The sequence below is a fragment of the Mustela putorius genome, unplaced genomic scaffold (genome assembly GCF_011764305.1).
Source record: "Mustela putorius furo isolate JIRA1106 unplaced genomic scaffold, ASM1176430v1.1 tig00000224_pilon_pilon_pilon, whole genome shotgun sequence".
In the NCBI taxonomy this organism is placed as follows: Eukaryota; Metazoa; Chordata; class Mammalia; order Carnivora; family Mustelidae; genus Mustela; species Mustela putorius.
This window is the reverse complement of record NW_025421321.1, coordinates 23,554,369-23,569,156: the sequence shown is the minus strand read 5'-3', so window position 1 is coordinate 23,569,156 and position 14,788 is coordinate 23,554,369. Positions and strand designations below refer to the sequence as shown.

At 34.2% G+C, this 14,788-nt stretch overlaps 1 protein-coding gene across 3 annotated transcripts in view; it reads left to right on the top strand.

The window, feature by feature from the left end:
- PSME4 (proteasome activator subunit 4) overlaps positions 1-14,788 on the top strand; it is a 111,451-nt gene that overhangs the window by 53,757 nt on the left and 42,906 nt on the right. For all 3 annotated transcript variants that reach the window (XM_045077838.1, XM_004775683.3, XM_004775684.3), the window contains 10 exons: positions 225-314; positions 1,082-1,146; positions 1,405-1,555; positions 2,315-2,413; positions 2,634-2,703; positions 3,158-3,225; positions 4,302-4,517; positions 5,089-5,246; positions 6,697-6,792; positions 14,003-14,058. In XM_045077838.1, coding sequence (XP_044933773.1) covers positions 225-314; positions 1,082-1,146; positions 1,405-1,555; positions 2,315-2,413; positions 2,634-2,703; positions 3,158-3,225; positions 4,302-4,517; positions 5,089-5,246; positions 6,697-6,792; positions 14,003-14,058 — 1,069 coding nt within the window. The remainder of the gene's footprint in view (positions 1-224; positions 315-1,081; positions 1,147-1,404; positions 1,556-2,314; positions 2,414-2,633; positions 2,704-3,157; positions 3,226-4,301; positions 4,518-5,088; positions 5,247-6,696; positions 6,793-14,002; positions 14,059-14,788) is intronic.

Here is a 14,788-nt window from a genome sequence, read left to right as displayed (position 1 = left end):
CTCTGCTCAGCAGGGAGCCTGCTTCCTCCTCTCTCTCTGCCTGCCTCTCTGTCTCCTCGTGATCTCGCTGTCTCTGCCAAATAAGTAAATAAAATTAAGGGAAAAAAAGCTTTACAAAAAAAAAATATTAATTCATTTGGGCACTTTATTGTAGCTTATGGTATACTTGTATTTTTGAACTATATGTACATAATTAATGTTAAATTTTTTGCATCTTCCCACAGATCACATTCCAATTTATAGCAACATTTTCCACTCTGGTGCCTTTAGTAGATTGTTCATCTGTACTACAAGAAAGAAATGACCTCACAGAAGTAAGGATGCTTTCTATTTGTAAAAGGATTGGTTAACTGAGTTGTAACTCTTATTGTAAATGCATAGTAATATTTGATAGTTTAAATACTAGTAGTTTAAAATGACCCTTTCGTGACTAAAATGATATAAGTAGAGGACCACATCATTGGTAAGAAAGTCTGGCAGAGCGCCCATCAAAGGATATAGGTCAAAAATAGGTTATTTTTGTAAATAAGTGATATCTAGAGGTGTATTTACATTTTTGTCACTTTTAATTTTTTGTTAAGTGGAGATAGTGGTGGGTTTTTGTTTGTTGGTTGGTTGATTTGGTTTGGTTTTGGTTTTTCTGATTTTTTGAATTTAGGAATAAATTTATTGAGGGGATTGATACCTAATGAACAGACATTTTCTTCATTACAGACTGGTTATTTTAGAACTATTTTCTTTATTGTAAGCATGTTTCTGTTTTTGTTATTTGGATGTTCAGGTAGTAGGAGAAAATCCTGTATACATACACCAGAAACTTGGAAACTGTAGTTGATAAAGGTGGCTATTTGACTTCTGGTTTTGGCTCTTATAAAATATGTTAATTACTTCTTACTTAGGTTCCTGGAAAGTGGTAGATTGAGTTATTCTAAATTGGTACACAGTTATGGTGCTATTTCTCACCATACTTAGTACAATAATAGAGTGTTAAATCTTTTTTATAGACCATAATTGAGTTTTAATAGTCCTGAGAAAAATTCAAGGACTATTTTTCATTTTTCTCCACATTGAAATATCCTAGGTGGAACGAGAACTTTGTTCAGCCACAGCTGAATTTGAGGATTTTGTCTTACAGTTTATGGACCGGTGAGTATGTACCCCAGACCTGCCCTTTGTTAGACATTCAGAGAGATGACTGTCCTGTCCAGCAACTTACAGCCTGTACATAGCCCCTGTCCCAGGACTGAACCCCTCAAGTTATAAGAAGACCATTGATAGTGAGCCATGCCCAAGTGGTAGAATAGCTATCATTTGAATAGTCATGACAGTGAAGACTTGTGTAATCATCAAAAACATGAAACTAGTTTTTAGTTGCTAAACTTATACTTTCTTTGGATTGTTTAGATGTTTTGGACTTATAGAAAGTAGCACATTGGAGCAAACAAGAGAAGAGACGGAAACTGAGAAAATGACTCACTTGGAGAGTTTGGTCGAATTAGGTCTGTCTTCTACATTTAGTACAATCCTCACACAATGTTCCAAAGAAATATTTATGGTAAGAGTCGCATTGCTACAAAAAATTAAATCCCAGTCTTGTAGGTTTATTTGTGTGTTTTAAAAACTGAAGTTACTTTGGGTATTATACCATTTATCCTTTTTCTCATACTAAATTTTGAGAAAGATAAACAGTGGATTCTCATTATATTGACAAATTTCATATTTGCAAATTCATCTGCTTGCTAAAATTTATTTGTAATCTCCAAGTCAGTACTCATGGTGCTCTTGTGTAGATGTGTAAATGTGGTAAAAATATGTGAGTTATACATATTCAGCTGAGGTGGAGTAAGGTAATGCTCTGCCTTCTTGTTTCAGCTCTGATGTAATCATGCTTTTGTGTCTTTTTAGTGCCAGGCACTAAAGTAACCCAGGCGCCTGAAAGTAACATGTTTTAGATAAGCTTTATTCAGGCATGAGTTATAGTGCTGTTGGCTGAGTTCCATGTTGTGAGTTAACAATATATATTAAATGCACATAAAACGAAATTATAAAATTTTATCAGTGGATGAAAATGTAAGCAGAGGGGTGCCTGGCTGGCTCAGTAGGTTGAGCCTCTGCCTTCGGCTCAGGTCATGATCCCAGGATCCTGGGATCGAGCCCCACATCGGGCTTTCTGCTTGGCAGGGAGCCTGCCTCCTCCTCTCTCTCTGCCTGCCTCTCTGCCTGCTTCAGATCTCTCTCTGTATGTCAAATAAATAAATAAAATCTTTTTAAAAGTTGCTTATAAGACCTTTTCATTTCTTAAACATTTTAACAGGTGGCCCTTCAGAAGGTTTTTAATTTTTCTATTTCGCATATATTTGAAACAAGAGTAGCAGGCCGCATGGTGGCAGACATGTGCCGTGCTGCTGTAAAGGTGAGTTTGGGGTTTTTGGACTGATGAATTAATGAGTCAGTAACCAACAGGTTTATATGGTTAATTATTTTATACATGCTTGTTATACTTAAAATACATTGTTTCAGTAGCAAATTACAACCCTTATTTGCCTCTGAAAATAGTGTCGGGGTATACTTTGTGACTGCTGAATGAATATTCATGGCCTTCCAAAAACTTACTTACACAAATATGTTTTCAGTGTTGCCCCGAGGAGTCTTTGAAGTTATTTGTTCCTCACTGCTGCAGTGTTATAACTCAGCTTACAATGAGTAAGTTATAAGGTTATTATTCTAAATTTATAATTTTAGGTAAAAAAATTTTTTTTTGTTTCTAGAACTCAGTGGGTGAAAATAAATTCTATAAGCTATACAATATTTTAATTTTGTAGTTTGTGATGAGGATTATTTGAATTAAGGTTTCATCCAAGTGACAGTTTAGAAATCCTACTTTATTAAGTTAGTATTTTCATGCATGCAGGAACCATGTAGATGTGGCCATTAAAAAAAAAATCAATTTGTGAGATGTGGAGGAGCAGGTGCCCTGATTTGATGTGTTTATTTTCTTGAAAATGGAATTTTCACCTCCTCTGGAAGAAGTTTAGCTTCATGAAAAAGGAATGAGACTTTTCTTAGCAATTAGAGATACTGAAGACAAATATTTGAAAATGATGCATTTAGTTGGATGTGTAGTTCTTTTTCCCTGATACTCTTTTGCCTTTTTTAGATGATGATGTATTAAATGAAGAAGAGCTAGATAAGGAGTTGCTGTGGAATCTTCAACTTTTGTCTGAGGTATTGTAAATCTTTGTAGTACTAAGGAAATATTACTGTGAAGATGATTTGGGTTCAGAATTTTTTTAAGTTGACTTTAAAAAAAATATGAAAAGTCTGGTTTTTGTTTTTAAGATTTTTGTTTACCACTTATTTGGAGAGAGAGAAAGAGCATAAGAGAACACAAGTGAGGTAGGGGTAAAGGGAGAGGGAGTAGCAGGGAGCCTGACACAGTCACTCCCAAGATCCCGGGGTCATGACCTGAGATGAAAGCAGACACTTAATCGACTGAGCCACCCAGGTGCCCCATATTTGTTTGTTTGTTTGTTTTTAAGTAGGCTCCATGCTCAGCATGGAGCCCAGTGCAGGGCCTGAACTCCAACCCAGAGATCAAGAGTTTGGATGTTTAACCAGTTGAGCCACCCAGGCACCCCAAAGATTGATTGATTGATTGATTGATTGATTTGAGTAATCTCTCCACCCGGTGTGGGGCTTGAACTCATGACCCCAGGATTAAGAGTTGCATGCTCTACTGACAGCCAACCAGGCACCCTGATACTGAAAAGTTCAAAGTTTTAGATTTTCTTGGAACAGCTACAAAAAGTCAGATAATGGCATTTTCTTGTTATCAAGCGAGTCTGATAATTGTTGATGGCTTCATGAGCAGTGAAGTACTTTTTACTAATTAATTCTGATATTAGTAACTCATTATTTGAAAATCTCATTAGATTTGGCAGTACCTTTTTTTTCTCTCCTGATTTTCTCTCTCTCTCTCTCCATAAGTTGAGCTCTCAGTCATACTTCATTTTCCTTTATGGGTTGGCTTACCAACCAATTAATTTTGTCTCTTTGAGGAAATAGATTCTTTGAAAAGGATGGTACTGTGGCATATGAGGGCCTGAATTCAGAGAATTTGTTTTTATCTCAAGAAAGAATTGTACGAATATAGTTAAAATGACAATTCTAAAATTAATTGAACATTTTTAAGAGACACTTGTTACTATTTTAGACTAGTAGCTAAACATTGTCTGTTGCATTGATTATTGATTCTTAATCTTTTCATCAAAATATCTTCAACCATTTTCTTCCTCTTTTAGATTACTCGAGTGGACGGGAAGAAGTTGCTTCTTTATAAGGAGCAACTTGTAAAGATTCTCCAAAGAACCCTCCATCTAACCTGTAAGCAGGGTTACACTCTGTCCTGTAATCTCCTGCATCACCTCCTTCGCTCTACTACCCTTATCTACCCAACAGAGTACTGCAGTGTGCCGGGAGGCTTTGACAAGCCTCCTTCCGAATACTTTCCCATCAAGGCAAGCATTTTCAATAATTAAGAATCCAAGTACATACTGGGTTATTTTTCTAAGGATCCAGAGTGGGTTTTTTTTTTTCTTCTGTGTTGTGTGTGTAGGTGTCACTTTTTTATTTTTGAAGTAGATCATTAAAATTACTGGAATGTTTTAAACTTGGCAAGTGTAACAGAGCACAGAAGCAGCCTAGTTTTTTTCTTTTTTGTTGAGCTATGAGTCAGGTTGGTATGCTGTATGTAACTTGTATATTCCATATGATTTTATTGGGAAACTCAATAACTTTATAAGCTTACTCTTACTCTTAAGTAAACTCATATTTGAGTGGCTCTTCCAGGAGACTTTTCTTGAGTGATAATGAAGGGGTAATGAGTTTTGTGCCTTTTTTTAAGAGAGAGAGGGAGAAAAGGTGGGGAGGATCCAGCTCTGGGACTCGATCTCACAACCCTGAGAGAGCACAACCAACTGAGCCACCTAGGCGCCCCTCCCTGGAAGACCTTTTAAGTTACATGTACACATTTATTTGGGGTTTTTTCTCCAGTTTCACAGCTTGCTGAACAAATGCTGTCTTTTGTAGGACTGGGGTAAACCAGGGGACTTGTGGAATCTGGGCATCCAGTGGCATGTTCCTTCTTCAGAAGAAGTTGCTTTTGCCTTCTATCTGTTGGACTCTTTTCTTCAGCCTGAGCTCATCAAACTCCAGCACTGTGGTGACGGAGAACTTGAAATGTCTAGGTTAGTTTTCTTTTATAAACACTTAGTGTTTTGTGGTTGCAGACTGAAAAAAAATCTTTTTGTGTTTTTCCCTTTCTCTTTGCTGTATCTGATGTATTCATTTTCAGTGTGTGTTAATATCTGCCATACATATAATTTAAAAACCATTTAATATGGTGTGTAACAAATTTTGTCATAACATTTAAACCTTTCAGGAGCACCTGGGTGGCTCAGTGCGTTAAGCCTCTGCCTTCGGCTCAGGTCATGATCTCAGGGTCCTGGGATCAAGCCTCACATCTTGGGCTCTCTGCTCAGCAGAGAGCCTTCTAACCCCCGCTCTCTGCCTGCCTCTCTGCCTACTTGTGATCTCTCTCTGTCAAATAAATAAATAAAATCTTAAAAAAATTTAAACCTTTTAAATAGAAAAATTCATTTTTTTTAATAGTTTGCTTTTTGTGACTTTTGCATCTTTTGGAAGGTATATGGAAATGCTTGTTTTTTAGATTCAGATTAGATTTTGGGGAGTTTTTGTTTGTTTTTGTAATTCATATTATTGACATTAATGTTACTTAGTGAAATATTTCTGTGAGCTTTTTTTTTCTTTCCTAAGAAGCTTTAACAAAAAATAGTTATAAGATCATTAGACTTTTATAGTTTGAATCTTTGGACATTCCTAAAATAATAGTAAGAAAATTAAAATGTGTGAAATACCAGAAATTTTAATAAGCAAAATCAGTAGGAATGGTTTGGAGGAGGAAAGAAGTATGACTGATGATGTCTGAACTTCTTTTTGGAGTAAATATTTAACTAGTCCTTTATTTATTTATTTATTTATTTATTTATTATTTTGACAAAGATAAATCACAAGTTTATCTCTGTCAGAATAATAAATAAATAAATATTTAACCAGTCCTTTATTTATTTATTTATTTATTTATTTATTTATTATTTTGACAGAGATAAATCACAAGTAGTCAGAGAGGCAGGCAGAGACAGAAGGGGCCCATTGAGGGGCCCGATCCCAGGATCCTCAGACCATGACTCCAGCTGAAGGCAGAGGCTTTAACCCACTGAGCCACCCAGGCACCCCTCCTAACTAGTCCATTTTTAAAAGTTGGGAGTATGCTGGAAGAGCTTCTGTAATACTGTTTTCCCTTTTTGTTAGTGGTAGCAATCTTTGGGTACATAGGTGATGATATTCAGAATTGATCACAGAGGGCAGTCAATTGCTGTTTCTGATTATTTAGGACCTATTTAATCCTAAGTAGGTCTGTACTATATTACCAATATAAACACTGTTAATTACCTTGTATTATGAAGTGGGTAAACTGAAAACATTTGACATTTCTTGGCCTTAATTTTATATATCCCCACTTTAGGTTCTTGTACTTCACCCTAGACTCTCCAAAGCCTTTTGTTAGACAGCGATTTGGAGTCTCCTAAAATATGAAAATACCTTTATCTTTTCCAGAGATGATGTTCTACAGAGTCTAACTATAGTGCACAACTGTTTAATTGGCTCAGGAAACCTCCTACCTCCATTGAAAGGAGAGCCAGTTACTAACTTGTAAGTAAAAATAACTACTTTACATATTTTGCTGTTTTGCCATTTGGCGTGTATTTTAAGTCTTAGTCACATAATGAGTCACTGGATTTATTATTGGTGTTGTTTCTGTATCACTTTAACCTTTTTGTCATAATTAGACCAAAAATACCTGAGACAGAATATAGGTCTATAAACTGTAAAGCTTTAATCAGATTTTCATATGATACCAGGATAGGATAATTTTGAACGTTAATCAGTTTAAAAATATCAATACTATGTTTATCCTCTATTTCTGAGTTAAGATAAATGCTCTTTTTTTAAAAAAGAAAAAGAAAAATCTTTTTTTTTGGTCTGCAATCAGTGTTCATTAGGGATTTTATAGGAAAAATCTGCGTGTGTGTTTTTTTTAAATCTGCGTGTTTTTACATAAAAATTTGTGTTATTTTGAGCTTTAAAATTGTACTAAGCTGTTTTTATGAATTTAAGTGCTTTTCAGACTATTACAGTTTTGAATGAATGCCTTGATTTAGTCTATTGTCAGTGCAGTCATTCAAGTTGGAAAAAATTGAGCTTAAATGAAATCAGCAATATGTAATGTGAGCTCAACTTACTTAGTAGTGAGATACTAGTTGCAGGCCTAGTTTCAGTATACTGCCTTAGATCGTTTTCTCTCAACATCAACATCTCATTGCTGAGCAAGTTTATGAAAATCACATAAAAATGAGTAAGTAACCCCTTCCCCCTCAAAAAACACAAAGGGAAGAATTTTTTGTTGATTTGCAACAAAAATCTTAAAAACTTCAAGGAGTGGTTTTAAAATGTGGCTTGCTTGTCTTTTCCATATTTTGTATAATCATTGTTTGGGGTCATACTTTCTCCTGGTTCCTACTTACTTCACTCTAAAACCTGTTTCTAGGCATTGAACTTTAGATTGTTTGTTAGATTTGAGAGGGGGAAGTAGGGTCATCCCAGGTAAGGAAATCTGTTTTAAGTTTGTCTAGGGATTTGCTGAGTTGTTTGAAAGCACTTTTGGTTTTCATCAGTATTATAGTTTGATTTAGGGGCAATTTTACCAAAGTTCATCTTTTTTAAGACAGATTGATTTTAAACATTATTTAAAAATGAGAGACTCACAAAAATGGTTTTGATTTTCCTAATGATCTTAGCAGTTTATATGGTGGGAATTGAATGCTTATGGCATGCTGAAAACCTCTTTCGTACATAACAGATATATTACATCAGTAAATTTAGTTCTGCTTGAACATGTTGATAGTGGAGTTTTGGGAATTTAATCCTTTAAGAGCCAAAGGATGTGTCTTCTGTATATATGATTAGAAGATTTTTAGTTTTAAGTGATCCTTAGGACGCACTGCTGCAGGGTCCCCTCAGGAGGCAGAGAGGTTTCTGGTGCAGTTCTTTACTATGAACATATTTAATGTTTATGCCGTGTGCCCTATGCTAGCAAGTTGAAACAAGGTCTTTATCACTTTGAAATAAAAGTGAGTGCATCGGGACAAAGGTTCCTTATAATTGGTTATGATGAAACCAGTTAGGTTTGTAAATAAGGAAAAGAATATGGTGTTAACAAACATTTTATGAATGGACGTTATTAGCTTTAAAATTTATCCTGAGTATCCTTTGTAGGTTTTTCCCAGAGAAGTTGAGAAGGAAAGGTAATTTAGACTGAAAAGTTTTGTGTTTCAGAATTTTCACTATTAGGGTGAAAATTTTATGTAATAAGACATAATGAGGTAATACAAAATTACATTTACTATAAATATATATTGTTAATATATTTTAATAACTTACAAGTATAAATATGAAATGTTTTCTGGTATATTTAATAATACATAATAAATACAGAACGAAAACTTCAGTTGTTTTAATCACTGAACAATACACATTTTTAGGACTCTTTTTATATAGTTACATCTAGGCAAGGATAATGATTATATGAAGTAGAATCAAAGATTAATGAGCAGTCCTTTGCCTTTGAATCATCAGAGAGAGGGTTTAAAAAGTCTTTCCTGGACTTTTGAATAATTCTTACCAGAATCCTTTCCTTTAAAACCAGTTTCTAACTGATACCTCCTTGATCTGAAATCTTAACTTATTTTTATATTTTCTTTATGTAAATCTCAACTTTTTTTACAGGTAGCAAATTAGTTCTTACTAAAGTATCGTAAAATAAAGTTAGCTTTTTAAATTAAATTCAGAAATGCTTATTTTAATTTAGGTCTATAATTGCTAAGATTTCTAAATGTAAATTGATTTGAAAATGCTAATCAGGGGTTCTTGGCTGGTTTAGTTAGAGGAGCATGCGACTCTTGATCCTTGGTGTCGTGAATTTAAGCCCCACATGGGTATAGAGTTTACTTAAATAAATAGAACTTTTAAAAAAAAAGGCAAAACTAATCAAATGATTTCAATCAGTGATGCCACTGTTCTGTGATAATATATCATACATCTTAGTGTGAAGAAAGAATATCTGTAGCATAATTCTTGGAGATTATTAGCAGCAGGTCCCAATAAGAAATAGAGTAAAATATACCAGGTGGGGGAGAAAAGGAAACATACTTGTGACAAGTTCACTAATTAGTGTAATGCCTGAGGTGCCTGAGGAAGTCACTCTTGTCAATAACAATTTGGCTGTGGTATTGTGGGATAGTACGTATTTTCTGAAATACCAGACCGGTTTTTGGAAGCACGTAGCAACTCAGTTTTCTTTACAATTAGTCTTATATTTTTCTTATATATAAATCTCAGTTAGGTAAAAACATTCTAGCTGCTTAATTTTTGGGGTCAGATCTTTCATTATTAACTTTGCCTTGCACATGTATTAGTAGCATTTGTCCTCTAGAAAATTGCAATAATGAGAAACTGGAAACTTGGTTCAGTTCTGAGTTTTCCTGTAAGAAAATCTAATTTAGTTCCTAGTAGAGTATATGGCATAGTCTTAGAATCCCATTGTTCAGGTAAATGGCTACTAAATGTGCAAACCAATTTTCTGTGCATTGTATTAGAGACTGACAAAATATAAAAACTTAGATGAGTTGATTGTCGTAAGTAGAAAATAATGATGAACCTCATGGTATTTTCATTGTATTTTTTTGGCCTTTGGCAATATAGGATTACTAAATATCTTGTTGTATATATTATAAATTTTACTGTTTCAGAGGATGGGTAAACTAGGGTCCCTTGAGGGTAATTAAGTGTAAATTTCTTCAGTACAATTTGACTTTTTGGCAGTTTTGTCAGATACCAAGGTTGCTGAATTAATCTTAAAATGGAACCTCTCTGTTTTGCTGTTGGAACCTTTAGTTAATGACTTAATAGAAATATGTGTGATATAGTTTACACTCCTAGTTCTACCTTTATAGATGTGGAAGTTGGATTATGTCTTTTCAGGGTTGTACAGGAATTTTGGACACTTGCCTTTAATCCTGAAATCGTCATTAATTTCTCCTTTTGCAGTCCACTCTTTATAATCTTTTAGGTCTAACCAGCTATCACAAGATGCAAAAAACTAACATCTATAAAAACAGGGTTACTCAAGGTAGAGGAGTCATCATTTTTCATCTCCGATATTTCTTCTTTACTTTGTGCCCCTTTCCTCTGATAGATCTGTCAGGCCATTCTTAGTTAAAATCATTCTTAGGATCTCAGCTTATACTAACTTCTGAGGCAAAGAAAACTTCATAGTTAAGGTCTAAGAGTTGAGACCATTTCATTAATATGTGAAAGGATGTGTTGTTCTGCGATGAGGGGCAGGGCTAGCTAACCTCTCTTGGCACCTCCAGGAAACTACCCAGCTCTGCTGGGGGAGCTGCACACAGAAAAGGAAACAGTTACTACTCCACGGTGAGTAACCCTGTTTTCTCCTTATTTCACCTTCTGACTGTTTTCATTGATTTTTTAAAGCTTGTGTGTCAGACATGGAAATAGTTCTTATGCTCAGAGTTAATTTTAAACCTAGCAACCTTTTGTTCACACGGTAGAGCAAGAGCCAGTTTTTCATTTGTGTTTATAGCTATTATTGATGCCTAGGATTGAATTGGATAACAGAACACAGAAATAGGTCAATTGTTTCTTGTGAAAACACTTGTAACCTTGATTGGAAAACAAAATCTGTTAGTATTAGTGGCTTGATTTTATACCTTTTATGTTTGCTTTCTTCTGGGGGCGGGTGGTTGGTTATTGGGAAGTATAGGCTGTTCTTCCAGCTGTAGACAAGAAGTATTGATTACACTAGTTTCATGAGAGTTCACTAGCCTTCGTTTGCATATTGGATTTGCATTGTATATTTTGCTTTTGTGTTATTAGTCATTTCTTCCTTTTTCACTGTCCTTTCTCTCCCAGTGATTATTTTCATAGTTCCGCTCTAATCAAATCTGGAGAAGATTGCCATCTAGTGGTATAAATAACATAGCTGTCAAACGTCTAGGGCTTTTTTTCTTTTCTTTTCTTTTCTTTTCTTTTTTTTTTTTGGTGGCACAAATATTGAACACATATTGTTATAAATTAGGTGGCCTGGTGCTGTCTAGTGCTTTGAAGCTGATTTAACTTTGCTTTTGTATAAATAATTAAATATGTTGTGTAGGAATTGTTAAAATTTTATTTAGTTCCTGATGTCAAATTATTACTGTTTGTAAAATGCACCAGGGAATGAGAAAAATGAATTTCAGTTATAGTGGGGGCAGTGATGGTATTTGATTTAAATTCTACATATGGCTACTCTAGCTTTAAATCAGAACTCACATCTGTAAATGTTGAGGGCACTTTAAATATGTTCAGTTAAGATTCTGTGCATAACTAAAAGTGACAATAAGCAGTTTTAAGTATAAAAGTGTAGGGCAGCACACATGTACTTAGTGTGGCCACAAAGAGATACAATCATAAAGTCTTACTCGGGTAATGGATACAGATTTCTTTTAGAAAATTATTCTAAAGCCTAGAGAAAATTATTTAGTATATGTATTTAAGTTTGTTGAGAAACGTTTAGTGTAAAACTTGTCAGTCCAATGAGAGTTTAATTAAATTGTTAGAGAAGAAGTGATCTATTAAAACTGAGTCTTAGACAAATAAATATAAAAGGACTTTGTGATGGATAAGAACAAATAAAGCTGGAATATATGTCTAACCAGATGCCTTTTGTACACTTGAGGTATGAAAGGTGTGTTTTAGTTCACATTTCAAAAGGAAAGCCAAAGCTGAGTTTATTTAAATGTACTTCTTAATACTTCAGAATCCCATATTGGTTGAGATATTTTGAAACACTTGTAAATCAGTGATAATTTTCAGATTTTCTAAGTAGGGAAACAATCCAGAATGACATGAATTTTAAAAATAAGTATCAAGGCTCTTAGATGAGATTCACTTTTTTAAATGTGATTACAGTATTAATAATACTGGTATTACTAGAGTCAGAAAGGCATAGAAGCAAAACATTTCAAATTCCCAGCTGATAGTCTTTTTTTGTTGGATAGTTAGGGTTTTATATGGGTACACACACACACATACCCAGTAAAAATTCAAAATAGCTTAATGTAGTGGTTGTTTTTTTATGTTGTTTGTAAGAATAGTTTTGTGACTAATTAAAATGCATGCTTGGTTCAATATTTTTTGGTACTAGGTACAAACTGGGTAAGGTACAATAGCATTCTTCACACAACTACTGATGTTTACAGCCGCAGTGAGGAGACATCAACTCTCATGTGATAGCTCATGGCAAGCCTTTTCCTGTGCTATATAGGGAAGGAAGGATGAGTGGGTGGGGGTTAAAATCTTATGCTTTATGCTTGTTACTGTTTGAGCACAGTCTTTTCCTCTTTGGTGGCGAAATCTAATTTCAGTAGAGATGTTAGACTCCTTGAAGTTCATTGTAAAGGAATCTGATTTTATTTTTAACTGACTAGATTCTGGATACTTATATATTAATTAATCATACACAGTTCTACTGAATGCTCAAGTTTGCAAGATGTTGCCAAAGGCTGAAGTTTTATAGAATGAAAACCAAATTTTATGAATTTGAATTTGAACTTCAAAGTATCTGAAAAGCAAATCAGTATTTTATATTATAAAATATAACCATTCTTTGTTTATACTCTGTAGGCTTGGTTTGAAACACGAGACAGTATCGTTGCCATCCTAGGTCCTAGATTATGGTGAGGAACATAGTTAAATAATTGGCAGTTTAGTAATCTTAATATTATTACCCATTTAGAGAAATCCAAGAATTCATATCTACCAAATATTAAGATAGAGATAACTTGCTCAATTCAACTTAAGAAAATATAATATAAATGGGGGTATGTTGATTTAAAAAATAGTTTTCTCTTCATTACAAGTGCTATGTAGTTCATGAGTGATGAGTAGTAACCAGTCACTATAAAAAATTTTTTTATAACTAATTAGCTTTGTGTTAGATAAGCTTACCCCATGTTTCCTTGGCATTTATGCCTATGTTCTTCCTCTTAGAAAAGTTGTTGAATTGATATTGTATCTTGAAATGTTGAAAATTATATTTTTCATTGAAGAAAATTTAGATTTCAGATATAAAGGTTCGTATTCCCTAGTAAAATCTGTTCTTACATACCTTAAAAGTGACTTTTAGTTGTTTAATGAGTTTAACTAGCTGGGTCTGTTTCTGTTAATATAATTCTTTGTGGCAGATCTTTAATTAGAAAATGCAGTGTTTTTATATCTGATCATATTCAAAAGAAAGTAATGGCATTTTAACTGTAGGTGTTAGGAGAGATCAGTTTGGGTGGCTTTTAGAGGAGAGGTAATGATTATTTAAAGAAGTTTGTCTGCTATGTATTTTATAATAAAATTTGACTTGAGTTTTTGGTGTCCAGTTTTAACCTTTATTATACCATTATAAAACTGACTTTTCTTTGTATAAATGTGTATAAGAATTTATCATCAGATTTAAGCTTTTACACTTGAATATTGAACATCATTATTATGTTTATTTGGCTGGTGAATTTTCCCCCATAAAGTCATTAAATTTAATTAACATTTTCTTTAAGATGAACAATACTGTCCTTACTGAAACATAACATTAATCTTCAGAAGGACAGAGTAGGGAGTTGAAGTACTGAAGATGAGAAATCTGTTTGTTAAAAGAACATCATCTTTGTTTTGATTTAAACATTCTAGCAATGACACTTCCCTTTAATCTTTCTTTTTGATATTATTAATAAATGCAAGCACTCTTGTTTTTATACAGGGTACCAAGTATGGTGTCCTTGGAAGAGACAAAGTTGTATACTGGACTTGAATATGGTATGTAAATTATAATCTGAGTAAATCTTATATGGACAGTTTTTGTCAGTTACTCTATAAGGGTTAAAATGGTCAGAAAAAGATAAATACCATATGATTTCACTCATACATGGAATTTAAGAAACAAAATAGATTAACATAGGGGAAGGGAAAATAAAATAAAATAAGATGAAAATAGAGAGGGAGGCAAATCATAAGAGACCCTGAACTCCAGGAAACAAACTGAGGGTTGCTGGAGGGGTGGGAGATGGGGAGAAGGGGTAATTGGGTGATGGGCATTAAGGAGGGCATTTCATTATATGAGTGCTGGATGTGATATACAACTGATGAGTCACTAAAATTTTTTTTTTAAGATGTTTTTTATTTATTAGAGAGATCACAAGTAGGTAGAGAGGTGGGCAGAGGCAGAGAGAGAGGGAGAAGCAGGCTCCCCACTGAGCAGAGAGCCCGATGGGTGTTCTATCCCAGGTCCGGAGATCACCACCTGAGCCAAAGGCAAAGGCCTAACCCACAGCCCCACAGGCTCCTGAGTCATTAAATTCTACTCCGGTAACTAATGATATAGTATATATCAACTAAATTGAATTTAAAATAAGGAATTTTAAAAAGTTAATACAGCCACTCTGGAAAACAGTATGATTCTTCAAAAAGTTAAAATTAGGGGCTCCTGGGGCACCTGGGTGGCTAAGTGGGTTAAAGCCTCTGCCTTCAGCTCAGGTCATGATCCCAG